Consider the following 16,878-nt stretch of genomic DNA (forward strand, 5'->3'; position numbering starts at 1 on the left):
CATTCTAATGCTAAACTCTCCAGACCAAGGGTGGGGATTACCACCATTTTTTGAACACGCAGTGTGTGTTTGAGCATGTTGTCATACCGCACAAGCGGGTCTCAAACTCCACCTCTATGTGGAAGGTCACACTTGCCCTTCCATGAATATGCTTGCAGCCTTAGCTTAAAACTTTGCCAAAGAATTGATGCTTTTGAACTGTGGTGTTGGAGAAGACTCTGGAGAGTCCCTTGGACTGCAAGGAGATCCAACCAGTCCATTCTGAAGATCAGCCCTGGGGTTTCTTTGGAAGGAATGATGCTAAAGCTGAAACTCCAGTACTTTGGCCACCTCATGCGAAGAGTTGACTCATTGGAAAAGACTCTGATGCTGGGAGGGATTGGGGGCAGGAGGAGAAGGGGACGACAGAGGATGAGATGGCTGGTTGGCATCACTGACTTGATGGATGTGAATCTGAGTGAACTCCAGGAGTTGGTGATGGACAGGGAGGCCTGGCATGCTGCGATTCATGGGGTCGCAAAGAGTCGGACACGACTGAGCGACTGAACTGAACTAAACTGAACTGAATCTTGCTTTTTGGGAGATTGTACTTTGAGAGCTAATTCCTTGTCCCCTTACTTGTCACAAGTAATAAATGCTTCTGCTTTAATGAAAGTACTTGGTGTGTTCATTGGCTAAGCACCCTAAGCGATAGACCCATGGCATCCATTAACAATGGCTGCCCTGGGTTTTTGTTGCTGAGCATGGGCTCTAGACCAGAAAGGCTCAGTATCTGTGGCACTCATTGACTTCTCTAGCTGTGGTCCGTGGGCTTAGCTGCTTCTCGGCAGGTGGGATCTTAGTTCCCTGACCAGGGATCAAACCTGCTTCCCCTGCATCGGAAGGCAGGTTCTTAACTACTGGACCACCAGCGAAGTCTCTAGATTTGCATTTTTTCTGATCTGTGCTCAATAGAAGAGTCAGGGTCACATGGTAAGAAAAGCAAGTGAGATGGTAGGGGCTGTCACAGCCACCTTTGGGAAATGCAGTCTGCCCCACACACATGTTGTAAGGGCCCCAGAGTGGGGTCTGGGCCTGGGATCTCCTGGGTCAAGGCGGCGTCGGCACTGTCACTGGAAGCCCACACTGCTTGGATCCCTCCCTCAGACCCAATCATGCGCTTTCTGGTCAAATCCGGCTCACGCTCAGTCTTGGATCTCCTTGCAGAGCTAATCCTGGGGCCCTTCCTGCAGTGGAAACATATTAACAGAGTTGCTAAGCCTTTTTCCTACAAACAATGAAGGAAACAAGAAAACCCCCACCCACACAACGGCCCCAGTGATCCCAGCTTTGCAAGATGGTTGGCCAAGCAGATGGGGAAACGTTGAGACAAAATCAGCTGCGAAATCCTTCCTTGAGCCGCAGGACGTGGTTATGTGTTGAGGGTTGAAGGCTGGAGCTGGGATATCCTGGCCTGGACCCAGAGAATAGGGCCCCTCAGAGAGCAGATGGTAGAAATAGGCCCCCTGTAAGAGGTCAAGGGTACCCCAGGGGCACAGGGTCATGAGCAGATTTCAGACAAAGAATCACTGAGATCAGGGCTGCTGAGATTTAGCAGGGAGACATGAGAGGCAGGCCAGCATTCAGGTAGATTAGCGCTGGCTCCCTGATCCAGATGATTCCAGACTTCCACCTCCTCCACCATCCAATACTTTCCCCAGCAACTGGAGGAGAATCCAGGGCTTACAGAAGGGAGTGACTTTCCTGGCGTCTCACCAATGGCCGAGCTGGGACTGGAATCTGAGGCCCCATCTCCTTCCACGGAGGTGGCCCAGCAGAGGCTTCTTGGGGTTCAGAATCCCTTGTAAATAGGTCATTAATAATGACGCTACCTCCCACACATGGCCCTCCAAGGCTGAGAATTACATACATCTCCTTCAACCCTATGACAGCCCTGAAGGCTATGGACTCTTACTGGTATCCTCGCTTTCCAGAGGAGGAAATAACTTACAGAGAATAAATGATTGAGTGAGATGAAACCCTAAATGCTCAAGTGCACGTTTAGGGGGAGGGAAGCGACCCTCTCTGAGAGCACTGGGGATGCTGGGATATTCCCAGCCCTTGCGCAGGCCCATTGAAGCTTCCTGTCTCAGGTCGTTGGCAGCTGGAAATCCCAAGAGTCCCAGCCAGATGTGGCTGTGTCCACAGGAGTTCACAGGGTGGGGGTGTGTGTGAAAGCAGGCAGTCCTTACAGGCATCTCATCCCCAGTTATCCTATTCCAGCTTCCTGGCCATTAGAACCAGGGTAATTGCTCCCATTTGAAGAAATGGGCAAACTGAGTTCCAGAGGAGAAACCAGGTCACGCCTTTTCAGGGGGGAGTTGAGGGTGGAGAGCAGAAATTGCAGCTGGACCCTAGTTGACATCCTGCCCACAGCTCCTTCCCCAGGGTGAATGGGATGCGTGGGAATGATAGAGGAACAAGGACAAGCCAGCAGCTCCTTCCCTGCAGATTTCAGCTGTGCAGACAGTCCCCATGACTCATCCCCACATCCCAGTGGCGTTGAGGCTCCCCTGGCCTCCACCTCCCTGCCCCAGCCTTGCTCTCCAGCAGCGAGCGGGGCACCAGACCTGCCCATCCCCACCCCCTGTTCTTAGGGAGGCATTGTTCTCACTGAAATACACCAGATGGGTAGGGTGACCATGTAATTTATTGGCCAAATGGGAACACTTTGGAGAGCTATTAATAATTATGTGGGGACAGTCGGAACTAATTGAGGCTGTCCCAGGCAAATGTCTGGCTACCCTACGGTTGGATCATTACTTAACTCAAAGTATTAGAAGCATAAATGTCAGACATGGAGGCATCAGCCACAAGCTAGGGCAGAAGGCTTCTGGAACAGGTACATTTTTGAGAACTCTTCAAGTCATAGGGCATCCCTGCTGCTGCTGCTAAGTCGCTTCAGTCGTGTCCAACTCTGCGACGCCATAGACAGAAGCCCACCAGGCTCCCCCGTCCCTGGGATTCTCCAGCAAGAACACTGGAGTGGGGTGCCACTGCCTTCTCCAATGCATGAAAGTGAAAAGTGAAAGTGAAGTCGCTCAGTCGTGTCTGACTCTCAGCGACCCCATGGACTGCAGCCTACCAGGCTCCTCCGCCCAAGGGATTTTCCAGGCAAGAGTACTGGAGTGGGGTACCATTGCCTTCTCCAGTGGCTGCTGCTGCTGCTGCTAAGTCGCTTCAGTCGTGTCCGACTCTGTGCGACCCCATAGACAGCAGCCCACCAGGCTCCCCCGTCCCTGGGATTCTCCAGGCAAGAACACTGGAGTGGATTGCCATTTCCTTCTCCAATGCATGAAAGTGAAAAGTGAAGGTGAAGTCGCTCAGTCGTGTCCGAGTCTTTGTGATCCCATGGACTGCAGCCTACCAGGCTCCTCCATCCATGGGATTTTCCAGGCAAGAGTACTGGAGTGGGGTGCCATTGCCTTCTCCGATGGCATGGGAATTCAAATCTATGTGGGGAGGTTCAGAGTCCATATTCTGAAGTGAGACTTCCTGGGTTCATATCCTGGTTTTACCAGTTAGGGGCTGTGTGAGCTATGATGTATTACCTAACCTCTCTGACCCTTTGTTGTTCAGTCACTAAGTCATGTCCGACTCTTGAGAACTCATGAACTGTAGCACACCAGGCTTCTCTGTTCATCACTAGCTCCCTGAGTTTGCTCAAACTCTTGTCCATTGAGTCAGTGATGCCATTCAACCATCTCATCCTCTGTCGTCCCCTTCTCCTCTTGCCCTCAATCTTTTCCAGCATCAGGGTTTTTCCCAATGAGTCAGTTCTTCGCATCAGATGGCCAAAGTATTGGAGCTTCAGCTTCAGCATCAGTCGTTCCAATGAATATTTAGGGTTAACTTCCTTAATTTTCTCTTTTATAAAATTGATGGACCTGCTGTGATGATGAAATAACTCAGGCAAATCACCTGCAACAAATCTGGCGCAGAATAGATGTTCAATGAATAAAAGGCCATTGTCATTTTGTATTAGTTTTTATTAGTAGTAACAAACAATGTCAGGTACTGAGAGGGGCAGACCTCCAGGCCTCAGATGGGGCCCTCTGGTTATACACAGTCCCAAGGGAATGAAGGTCAGATTAAGGGGATGAGTGCTCAGCATGAAGGGTAAACTAAGGACTGAGAGGCTCAGAGATGTAGGAGAGCCTTTCTGATTTGGTTGGGGACATCCGGGTGGGCTTCCTGGAAGAGGTAGCCTCTGGGCAGGGTGATGATCTTAGCTTTTTGGAAGATTAAAGTCATAGCTCCTATTTCTTAAAAAAAAAAAAGAAAACATTAATTTAAAAACATGCATTCACCCCAATGGGCACAGTAGCATTATTTACAATTGGCAAACTAGGAAAGTGATGCAAGTGTCCATTAACAGATGGATAGAGAAAGAAAATGTGGTCTATATTTATACATGCATACAAATGTGTATTTATTATGGAATACTATTCAGCCATTAAAAATGAAATCTTGCCATTTGCAACATCATGGATTGACTTGGAGGGTATTATGCTAAGTGAATTAAGTCAGACAGAGGATAAATACTGTATGACATTACTGATAAGTGGAATCTAAAAAATACAACCAAATATAACAAGTGTAACAAAAAGAGAAATAGACTCTGATACAGAGAACGAGCAGTTACCAGTGAGGAGAGCAAAGTGGGGGGAGGCAAGATAAGGGTAGGAGATTAAGAGGTACAAACCGTAGTGTATAAAATAAATAAGCTACAAGGATACACTATACAGCACAGGGAATATAGCCAATATTTTAAAATGACCATCAATGGAGCATAATCTTTAAAAATTGTGAACTGCTATGTCATATACCTGAAACATATAATATTGTAAATCAACCTCAATACAAATTTTTTTAAGAGAAAGAGAAAGTCATAGCTCCTGTTTCTAAAGAACTTATGATACCCCCTTTTCTCAGTATAAACATCAAAAAAGAAAGTTAATTTTAAATTCTGCTTTCTATTTTCGCAACAGCTTCTGTGCTCTTTTTGAGATGTCAAGTATCAGATTTTTTTCCCTCGAAAGTTCCTTTTGGGGTCCTCAAGCTTCCATTTCATCTCCTTATTGTTTCCTCTGGGTCGCAAGAAATACGGGGCTCTAGATCTTGCTGAAGCATGAAAAGAGACACGGGGTGGAACCAGTAGCGAGCAGGGCAGCCCAGCCTCAGGGGTTGGGGCCTAGGGGTGGGAACTGGATTGGGAGCCTTGTCCTTTGCTGACTCTGGGTCTCTCGAGGCTGGCTCTGGGCTCATCAGCTTTGGTCTCCCTCTCCTTCCCCAGGACTACTTCTCTGCTTTCTGTGGACACAGCTGGACACAAGTGCCCTCTGAACTCAACTTTACACATGCTCAGTTCAGAAACTGCCTAGCATCTCTGAGTCCCAAATCCAAATCCTGGGAAAGGAATCTTATGGGTGAGTTTGGGTCACATGTCTGTCTTTTCAGCCAATCAGTTTATGACTGAGGGGCTGCAGCACAATATAAACTGAGAACTAAAGGGTGGGATGCTGGACATTCACCCTGAAGAAAACAGAGAAGGCTTTTCCAGGAGGAGGGCACAACAAGGTCAAAGGCTTTTAAAGGTGGGGAATTGGAGGCTTCACAGGGACAGTCCTAGTGGCTAAATTTGCAGCCCTCCTGTGACTGTTTAAAAGGCAGCTCCCATAGGAGTGGCACAGACATGGCCTGGAGAGGGAAATCACAAGTGAATCAGCAACAGAACCAACCTATTTTCTTCTCCCAACCCAGGCGTGAATGTCTGAAGCTTAGGAGGGAGTCTGGGTAGAGGAGCAGGGAAAATGAAATCAAGAACTAACAGGCTTCACAGGAGTGATAATGACATTTTAACTTGAAAATTGCAAGGAGACAGAGCTGTGGAGGTGTATGCAAATTTCCATGCAGATGAGATGCAAATGAGGCCGCTTGCTCCTGCCTGGTGCACCTGGATGTGACTCAGTGACAAATCCTAATGGCATCGCATGGTTGTGTGATTGATTATCAAGGCCAGCTGGGATGACAACTGCACTCTCCTCCTGGGAGCTGAGGGAGATGAGACTGTTTCTAGAGCGCCCTCTGATGGGAGACCCTGAGGGATGGCCCTTTGTAGCTCAGGGATGGCAATTTGGGGACGCATCAGTTGTAAAGAATCTACCTGCTAAGGCAGCAGACACAGGAGACGCGGGTTCAGTCCCTGAGTCCAAAAGAGCTCTTGGAGTAGGAAATGGCAATCCACATCAGCATTCTTGTCTGGAAAATTCCATGGACGGAGGAGCCTGGCGGGCTACAGTTCATGAGGACGCAAAGAGTCAGATGACTAAGCAGAGCACCAAACGCTAGTATCTCCGTCACATACTCATCCATGGCAGACATCATTAATCAATCATAGACGTCCTTCTAACCGAGAGAACCAAGTGCTCTAGGCAGTCCCTACTAATCAATCAAAGTTGGTATTCATTCATCTAACAAATTTTGTTGATTTTCTTCCCTGTGCCTAGGGTACATTGAGCAGGCAGGTTCAGTTCCTGTTCTTGTGAAACTCACAAGAGTTTAGTGGGGGATATGAGCATTAATAAAATATTGCAAAATAGCAACTGAGATTAGTGATATGAAGAAGAACTACATGGTCTGCATAAAGGGGGATTTTGACTCGTTAAGGGTACCCAGGAAAGTCTGACCCTGTTGCTGATATCTGAAGGATAAAGAAGGCTTAGCTAATTGAAAAGATAGGGGAAGAACATTCCAGGCCTTGAGACAAGAAATAGATTGTAAGCAGAAATTGTCAGTGCTACATCCGGATTTCCTATGATCGTTGTTTCTCTGCATCCCTCCTTTGGCTTCTGTCTGCTTTTTTGTTTGTTTGATTGTTTAAAGGAAAAAAAAAACTTTATTGAGATATAGTTCACATACTATGCAATTCACCCATTTAAAGTATACAAATCAATAGTTTTTAGTATATTCACAGATACCTGCAACCATTATCATAGTCAATTTCAGAACATTTTTATGACCTCAAAAAACCCCAAAACACTTTGCTCTTTAAGGATTCATGTCCTCTCACCCCACACTCCCAATCCTAAGCAACCACTAATCTACTTTCTGTTTCTATAGATTTGCCAGTTCTGGACCAATTAAACAATAATTCTTTATTCCTCCTTCCTCCAAGCCCCTGATAAACTGTGACCTACTTTATGCCTCTGTGAATTTGCCTACTCTAGGTATTTCATGAAATCGTGCAATATTGGTTCTTTTTTTCCCTGATTTGTTCCATTTAGCAAAATGTTTTCAAAGATCATCCCTACTGTAGCATGTATCAGAACAATTTTTTATAGATGGATACTATTCCATTGTACATATATACCACAGTTTGATGGGCACTTGGATCATTTCCACCGTCTGGCTATTCTGAATGATGCTGCTGTGACCATTGGTGTACAAGTACCTGTTTGAGTCCCTGTTTTCAATTCTTTTGGATATATACCTAGGAGTGGAATTGCTGAGTCATTCTACGTTTACCTTTTTGAGGAACCACCGAAATGGTTTCCACAGGGGCTGCACCATTCTGCATTCCCACCAGCAATGTGCAAGTGTTCCAATTTCTCTATGTCCTCACCAATATTCATTTTCTGCTTTTCCAATTATATGCATCTTGGTAGTGTGACGTGGTATCTGTTTGTGGTTTTGACTTGCATTTCCCTAATGACTAATTATGTTGAGCATCTTTTTATGTACCTGTTAGCCATTTATATATCTTCTTTGGGGCAATGTCTCATTAAAGTTCCTTACCTGTTTTTAAATTGGGTTACTTGTCTTTTTCTTGCTGAGTTGTAAGAGTGTTTTATATATTCTGGATACTAAACCCTCATCATATATAAAATGTGCCAATATTTTTTCCCATTCTGTAGGTTGCCTTTTCAGTTTTTTGATAATATGCTTTGATGTACAGGTTTTTATTTTTATGAAATCCAGTTTATCAACTTTTACTTTTGCTGCTCATGCCTTTGGTGTCATAGCTAAGAACTCATTGTCAAATCCAAGCTCATGAAGACTTATCCTTATGTTTTCTCCTAAGAGATTTATAGCTTTATCCTCTACAGTCTAAGTTGTTGATCCATTTTGAGTTAATTTTTGTATATGCTGTGAAGCTTATACAAATAAAGAGGTTCAATTTCATTCTTTTACAAGAAGAAATGCTGTTGTTCCAGCACCATTTGTTTAAGAGCTCATTCTTTCCCCATTGAATAGACTTGGCAGCTTTGCTGAAAAGCAATTGACTGTAGATGTATGGGTTTATTTTGATTCCCTCTGTCTAGATGTCCATCCTTATGGTAGTACCACACTCTTTTGGTTACTGTAGGTTTGTAGTAAGTTTTGAAATTGGAAACTGAGAGTCTCCCTAGCTTGTTCTTCTTTTTCAAGTTGTTTTGTCTACCTGGGGGCCACTTGCTATTTTACATGAATTTGAGGATCAGTTTTTCTGTTTCTGCCCAAAAAAAGTCTGTTGGAATTTTGATAGGGATTATGTTGAATCTGCAGATCCCTTTGGATAGTATTGACATTTTAACAATGTTAAGCCTTCCTACCCATGAATATGATGTCTTTCATCTCCCTGGCTAAATTTATTTCTAAGTATTTTATTCTTTCAGATGCTTTTGGAAATGAAATTGCTTTCTTAATTTCCTTTTCAGATTGCTCATTGCTGGTGTGTAGAAATACAGATCTTTGTGTGTTGTTCTTGTAACCCACAACTTCGCTAAATTTGTTTATTAGCTCTAGTAGCTTCCTTGTGGATTATTTAGTATTTCCTATACACAGAATCATGCCATCTGTGAATAAAAACAATTTTACTCATCTCTTTTCAGTTTGGAAGCCTTTTTTTTTTCTTTTGGAGGTTTAATTGCTCTTTTTACGGTCTAATTGAATTCCTTTTATATGTTTTTCTTATCTAATCTTCTTGTCCAGAACTGCCAGTACGATATTGAATAGCAGTGGTGAAAACGGGCATCCTGTTTTGCTCCTGACCTTAGGGAGAGAGCTTTCAGTCTTTCACCACTGATTTGATCTTAGTTGTTGTGTTTTCATGAATTTCATTTATCATGTTAAATAATTTCCCTTTTATTTTCGGAGTAGTATTTTTTCTTTTTGTTCTTGTTTTTATTTTATTTTGTTTTTAATCATGAAAGGCTGTTGGATTTTGTCAAATGAGACAATTGAGATGATCATGATTTTTCTCCCTTTATTCTGTTGATGTGGTATATTTTATTGATTGATTTTCTTTTATCTTTAACTACCCTTGCATTCCTGGGATAAATCCCCCTTGATCACACTGTATAATTCTTTTAATGTGCTATTTTCCTTGGTTTGCTAGTATCTTGTTGAGGATTTTTATATCTATATTCATAAGGTAATATTGAACTGTAATTTTCATTTCTTGTGATATATGTATCTGGCTTCAGTATCAAGATAACACTTGCTTCATAGAATAAGTTCAGAAGTGACTTCATTCCTTTTTATGGCTGAATAATATCTCATGGTATGAATATACTACATTTTGTTTATCCATTTGTTGGTTGACCAAATTTGGATTGCTTCTGCCTTTTAACAATGATGAATAATTCTGCTCTAAACCTTCATGCAGAAATTTTTGTGTGGACATATGATTTCATTTCTTTTGGGTGTAAAATTCCTAGGAAGGAAATTGCTGGGTCATATGATAACTTAATGTTTAACTATTTAAATAAGATCTTTCCCCGAAGCATCTGCATTATTTTATATTTCCCACCAGCAATGTATGAAGGTTCCAATTTCTCCACATCCAGCCAACATTACTGGACTTTAAAATTCTAGCCAGCCTAGTAAATGTAAAATGATATCTCATGGTGGCTTTGATTTGCATTTCCTCGATGACTAATGATTTTGAGAATTTTTTCCATGCCCTTATTGAAATTTTGTGTATCTTATCTAGAGAAATACCTATTCAGATCCTTTACCCATTTTTCTAATATGTTTATTTATTTGTTTGGCCTCACCAGGTCATAGTTGTGGCGTGTGCTGGTGCACTGACCACGGATCAGACCCCAGGCCCCCTGCATTGGGAGCTCAGAGTGTTACCCACTGGGCCACCAGGGAAGTCCCTCCTTTCCCTATTTTTCAGTTGAATTTTAAAAAATTTATAATTTAGTGGTGAGAACTTGCTATGTATTATAATACAGAATATTATCTTCTATGGGCCCACACTTTTAACCTTCCAAGCAAGCACTGCTCTAGGGTTCCTGGGCCTTGCTTTGTGCAGCAGGCTTTTGCAGAGGCCTGCAGTGGGAAAATACCCTCCAGCAATCTCCATGTGATTAGGCAGAGGCTGTGGCTAGATCTGAAATTGTACCTTGGCTTGCTTCCCTTCTCTGTCCTATTTGCCCTTTCCATGATTTCATGATCTCCTCTTCAGCAAATCACCAGTATCTTAGTCCTTGTGGCCAGGTCTGCTTCCAGGGGAACTTGAAAGAGCTTGGAACAGCTCAGGAACTAAGAGGAAGGTAGTGCTGTTGGAACTCAGAGAGCATGGGGATAGGGGAGTGAGGTAAGGCTAGAGTGATGGGCAGAGGCCTGACCACACAGAACTTTGTAGATCACAGTGATGGGCAGAGTGGGGGTTACCTGGAGTGCCTTGGGATGCTGCTGGGCTGTGTTAAGTGGGGACTAGCGTTAGTTTACATTTTGCAAAGGTCCCTCTAACTTCTGTGCAGAGGGCAGATCAAAGGGCCCAAGAGGCTGCAGGAGGACCATTGAGGATACTGTTACAACTGTCCAGGGGAAAGAAGATGAAGGCTGGGATGAGGATGGGAGGATGGAAAGAGAAAGAAGTAGATTAGAGAGAGATGAGGAGGGTGGATCTGGGGGTTCTGGGGCAGTTCAAGGACAACTCGCGGTTTCCAGCCAGGGTGCCTGAATGGATGGTACTCAGAGAAGGAGGCAGACTTGGGAGGGTTCCACAGGCCAGATGACATCCTCTTGCCATCTCTGGTCTTGGCCAATCCCCCCATTTCACAGATGGAAACAATAAGGCCTGAGGAAGTGCAGCAGTTCACCCAGATACCCATCATGCCCTAGACTTCAGGGGATGGAATCCAGGGGTCCTGTTACCTGGCCAATGGAGTTGTTTATTCTCCAGGGAGCCCACAGGTTCTGGCCTCAGGGAGCTATTTTGCAGCTGGAAGAGGGTGGGGTTTTGGGCCTGATGGGTTTGTCCTGGGCTGAAAGCCAGTTCGAAGCTCACAGAGAACAGAACATTGCTGTACCCAGAGGGCGGCTTGTGCTGCCAGCTGCCCTGTCTTGGTCTAATGTGGGTAACTTGAAGACCTGAGGGTGTGGGGTGCCCACCTCAGAGTGGCTGAGCATCTGCTCTCCTGGAGTGAGCATGTACCAGAGCTCAATCCAGATTCTGTGGTTCCCCTTCTATGGTCCTTCTTTTCTCTTGCTGTGTGACCTTGGGCCAGTCACCTCTCCTCTCCAGTCTTCAGTCTTCTCATCTGTAAAATGGATACATCCTAGACTGTGAATTTCGTGCACTCAGGGTGGTAGGGAATATCGGATGCAGAATGGATGGACAAAAAAAAAAACAACCAAAAACCCACCACATTGTAAACTGTAAAGTGCCTGAACTTCTGTTTGGGCTCAGTCCAACCTCTGCCTCCAGCCACTGCCCAGTGGATTTCTCAGACTTCACAGTCTGGATTTCTCAGCCCTCCGGGGAGGAAAAGACGTAATGTGGAGCTCAAGGATCCAGCGATCTTATTATCCTGGCCCAGCAGGCTTGACACACCCACTGGACAGATGGGGAAAACTGAGAGGCAGCCATCCGCTCAGAGTCACCAGACAGTTAAGCCTGAATTCAAAGGCTGGGCTCTCTGATCAAAAGAAGAGAAAGTTCCTTATCCATTCAGTGACCCAATGGGACAGATGGGGTAAACTTAGGACCAAAAAGGGAAAGCAACCTGCCTGGGGTCATGCAGGCAGCCAACAGGCAGCAGGGCGGAAGGGTCATGTGAGGTCCCTGACTCCCAGGCTGTGCTCCTACCAGCCCTTGCCCACCACTCCTGGGGCTTGCAACAGGTTTCCCAACACATTGGGATAATCACAGTCAAATCACTGGCAGACTTGGGGTTCCTCCTCAGCTCCATTTTCTTCCTACCAGAACAGGCTGCAAACTTTCTTAAGAGATCCAACAGAGAGACATTGCCCCTCCTCAGCCTCAGAACAGAATTTGGGGATTAGTAGAGAATCTTTTGGGGTGGAGGGGCATACCATGCCTCCTCCATGGGCAGATCAGGGCAAAGTCAATCAATCAGCTCTCTTTGGCTTTCAGGAGACAGCTGGGGATCCAGAATACTAATCAGGGAGTCCACATGATTCAAAGAGCTAAAGACTCTTTGGGAATCCGTTGACGTCCTCTGGGGGAATTTCTTCCCTGATTTGTTGGGTAATGAAATCAGGGGCTGGGCTGGCTTGGTGCCAGAGTATAACACTACACATCACTTAATGAACACTTACTAAGGAGCCTTTCTAAGGACCTTCCATATAGTAACTCATTTAATACTCACAGCAAGCCCCTGAGGTCTGGTGGTTCTCATTTTAAGGATGAGGACATCAAAGCACATAAAGATGGCATAATCTGGCCAAAGCTTGTGATTTATGGAGCCTGGGCAGGACCCCAGTCCATCCATGTGACAGACCACCAAGCCACGCTACCTTGGATGCTTTTAGAGACCAGAGAAAGTGCTGCCTAAAGGGCCAGGTCCCGCCCAGCCAAAGCCCCTGGCTGCGTGGCAGTGTCCGGGCACAGCATGACTGCCGAAGAGACAAAGCCCATGGTCACTGCAGAATTAGCAACCAGCCCAGCTTGTCCGAGGGTGAGTCTGAAGCATCAGTCTGTGTCGAGTCCCAGTTCTGCCACTCACGATGTGACACTGGGCAAGGCATCACCAAACCTCTCTGAGTCTCAGTTTCCTCCTCAGTAAAATGGGGTGAAATCAGTATAGGCTTCGTAGGATTGTTGCGAAAAAGTCAACAAGGCCGGCAAAGCTTTTAAAGGGCTTAGCACCAAGCCAGGCACAAAGAAAACACAGAATAAATGTTAACTATTAATATTATTATTAATCATTTTTAAATTTTATTTACTTTTTATCTGTGCTGGGGTCTTTGTTGTTGCATGCAGGATTGTCTCTGTGGCCCTTGGGCTTCTCACTGTGGTGGCTTCTCTTGTTGCTGATCATGAGCTCTAGAACACATGGACTTCAGCAGTTGTAACACGAGGGCTCCGTAGTTGCAGTTCTCAGGCTCTACAGCGTTGTGGTGCACCGGTTTAGCTGCTTCTTGGCATGTGGGATCCTCCCAGACCAGGGGTCGAACCTGTGTCTCTTGCATCGGCTGGCATTCTTTACTACCAAGCCACCAGAAAGCCCTACTATTATTAATTACTGTATTTCATTTCTGCACCTCCTTCTCTCCTTTGGGCTGCTGTGAATAAACAAGTTGTTGGGGTTCGGTTCTTTTTGGAGACAAAGGGATGTACGAGATGGCTTTGGAGACCCTCTCTCCCAAGGATTCCTGAATTATCCATACCCCTCCTCAGCCCCCCTCAGCCCTAGCAGTAGCTGTAGCCTCTCAGAACTCAGTTTTCATCCTTACACCCCAGGTACCCTGGCTCCCTGCCTGTGGTCCCCACTGGCTGGATGCTGTTGCTATGGCAACAGCATTTTAAGAGCCTTCAGCCCCCCTCTGAGGCAACAGGCATAGATGGAGATGGGCAATCAAATGCCTCCTGCATCCTCAGGCCTGTCTGGACAGAAGGCAGGAGATTGGAATGAAAGATCAGAGCTGGCTTGGGGTTGGGGTCGGGGGACCGGCTCAGGTCTCAGCCCCAAGTGTTTCCCAACAGCACCCACACTTCACTGTGTTGCCTGAGCAGTTGGTTACAAATGCAAGTTCCAGCCATCCCGCCCCACGGGGTCTGGTTTTGATTTTCTGGGGTGGGATCCCCTAGGAAGCTGCCTTCGATCAGCTCTGCTTGTGGTTCTCAGGCAGAGAGGCCTCAGACCACTCTTGATGGAATCTTGAGTCCCGGAAGATGCCCAGAGACATTTTGGGCCTTGAGGTTTGTGTGACTCTCTCTACTGAGACAGCTCTTGAGAAACCCTGTTTGTTCTCTGATCCTGCCTCCCCCGCCCGTTCTAGAGCCTCATCTTGTGGGAGGACGTGTGCCCCACCCTCATCCCGGAGCCAGGAAAATTCCAGGGCTAAGCTACCAGAGGCCACCTTGGTGAGGCATCCTAGGACAGATGGGCGCACGCTCTTGGGATAATGACATTCAGGGGAGGCGCCAGCCGGGGTCACTCCGGGCATTGTGAAAGGCTCGCTTTCTTCTGGATGCTCTGATCTCAGAGCCTCTTGGGTCTCTTCCCACTGTCTCCTCGCACCACCTGCTGGCTGGGGACGTGGCTCCCTACCACAGCAAAACCTGAGGGCACTGGACACCAGAGGCTGTGCCTAAAGAGAAGTGGGGCTTGGGGGTGGGGAGAGCAGATGGTAGGGTCTGAGGACCTGTGCTGGGGAGGGGAAGAAGACAGAGATACAGGAGAAGGAAGGAGTCCTCTCTGGGGTTCCTTGAACTTCAGACTGATGCTCATGTCTGTTGGAGGAGCCAAGTGACAGAGATGCGGCAGACAGTCCACCTCCCTACCCCTCTTTTGTGCACTAACTGGCCTCCAGCAGGTGATTCTCTTTGCTTGAGGCCAGCAGTGCCAGCGAATAAATTACACGCAATAGTTCCCTTGACAGCACACCCTTTATTCCCTTCCCAGACTCACTCCCCCTGCTCCTTTGCCAGTAGTTCCTGGGATCAAAGCCAAAGAAATGTGCACTTGAATCCCTGCGTAGGGTCTGTTTCCTTGTGGGCCCCTAAGACAAGAAACCACTCCCCAATCTCCCCGCCCTGGGTTCCATCATGAGGGCAGCTCTGCCTCTTGTGTTCCAAGGGGAAGCTGGCATACCCCAGAACTCCAGGTGGGCATCTGGCCTGCCTAGGTCAGAGACCTCTGGAAAGGTCTGTACCGTCAGCTCTTTCCACGATGAGGCTCTGGGGTTTTGGAGCCAATGCCACACTCCCCCATGTCCTGCCCTGCCCTGCCCTGCCCTGCCCTGCCCTGCCCTGCCCTGCCCTACGCTCTCACTATTCTGAATGTGAGAGTCGGGCTTCCCAGAGCTACCTGGGGCCAGGAGCAGGTGCCGGGTTCTCATCCTCCAAGCACGGGCCAAACTCAGTAGCCACGTTCTGAGGGATAGTCCCGGGCTCCCCATCTGTTGCTGGGCTCCACCCCAGGCACCCCCTCCCCTCGCCCTCGGGAGCCTGGTGTGATTGATGGGAACTCCCAGCTAGAGGGAAGCAGGGGGACTCGTGTGGGGCGAGTCCTCCAGAGATGTCTGTGAGCCTGTCCCCTCCGAGGAGAAGCTGTCCCCAGCAGGCTGGGGGATCTGAGTCTGCCTGGGGAGTCGCTGCCAGGAGAAGAGGGTGGTGAGGAAACGCTCAGGAGCGGGGTCCAAGGGCCCACGGGAGCTTCTGCCTTCATCAACCTCAACAGCCTGGCCAGCTTCTTGGGTCGGAGAGGCCGCTTGGAAATTTCTGTTCTGTCCGCGCCTGAGGGCCCAAGGAGGCCAACGGGATTTGGGCGAACGATCTGAACCCAGTGAGTCCTGGAGGGGCAGGTCCCATCTGCCCTTGGAAGTGACCTCCCCATTCAGGCCCTGGTCCTTGGCGGCCGCCCCTCTGAGTTCTGGGCACATGGGGTGGGCCGGGGAACCTGCCGGGCACGGACAGTGGGCCAGCGCCTTCTTCAGGAGCATCTGGATGTCCTCGTGTCTCGCCTGGGCCTCCTCCCACAGGTCCCGGCCCAGGCCCTCCTGGCTCAATGAGGCCACCTGCAACCCCATGGCTGTGAGCTTCTCAGCAGGAAACTCGGAAGCCAGGCGCTGCAGGTAGCGGTGGAGACGGCGCTGGTCCCCAGGGCTGGTCCTCTGGGCCTTGCCCAGCCTGAGCTGGGCCATCAGGTCCTGACAGTCCATGTGGAACCAGGTCACCTGGGAGACAACAGAAGAGGGGGGTGGGGGCTCCGTGAAGATAGGGATGTGCTCCCTCTGAGCAGAGAGGAGGCTTCAAGAATGACTCTAGCTAGAGAGAATTAATAAAAATGCCCAATCCATGTTAGGCCCCTCCCCACCCAGCATGGCTGTGGTTCTCTCTGCTGCTGCTGATGATGACAATATTCCTCTTTCTTGCCCAAGGACCCACCAGAAACAATCCCCAGCACCCTTGAGATCTTTAGGCCAGTCTTCCAAACTTAGGGACCAGTAAGGACTCAACCCTCTCTAGGGCTCAGATTCGCCCTCTGTAAAGTGGAGGTTGTGGTAGATAATCATGAAAACTGGGGAGCTGAAAAATGTGGATTCTCGGACGGTATGAACCCCTAATAAGTGGTGCTGAGGGAGGAGACTGGCTAATATTGATTGAACCACCGACCGTCTGCCAGCCTCTGTGCATCTCATGTAGGATCTCACTGAGCCAGTGGCCCATTTTACAGAGGAGGAAACTGAGGCTCAGAGATATGAAGTCACTTGCCTCAGGTCAGGGAGAAGCTGGGATTTGAACTCAATTGTCCTGCCTCAAGAGGGTATCTTGCAAGCACCTCCTTGCACAGGAGAAACTGGCCCAGGCAGTTCCACAGGGAGACTGTCAGCCAGACCTGGCCTGGAAGCCCCCTCAGTCCGGTCAGGCCCCTT

General features: G+C 47.6%; 1 protein-coding gene across 1 annotated transcript in view; it reads right to left on the reverse strand.

Moving 5' to 3' along the window:
* Window positions 1-15,297: 15,297 nt before the first annotated feature.
* Window positions 15,298-16,878, reverse strand: part of KIAA1755 (KIAA1755 ortholog) — a 37,922-nt gene continuing 36,341 nt past the window's right edge. Inside the window, exon 14 of the mRNA XM_052651010.1 lies at window positions 15,298-16,179. Coding sequence (XP_052506970.1) covers window positions 15,478-16,179 — 702 coding nt within the window. The 3' untranslated portion in view covers window positions 15,298-15,477. The remainder of the gene's footprint in view (window positions 16,180-16,878) is intronic.

The sequence above is a fragment of the Budorcas taxicolor genome, chromosome 13 (assembly GCF_023091745.1).
Source record: "Budorcas taxicolor isolate Tak-1 chromosome 13, Takin1.1, whole genome shotgun sequence".
Taxonomy (NCBI): Eukaryota; Metazoa; Chordata; class Mammalia; order Artiodactyla; family Bovidae; genus Budorcas; species Budorcas taxicolor.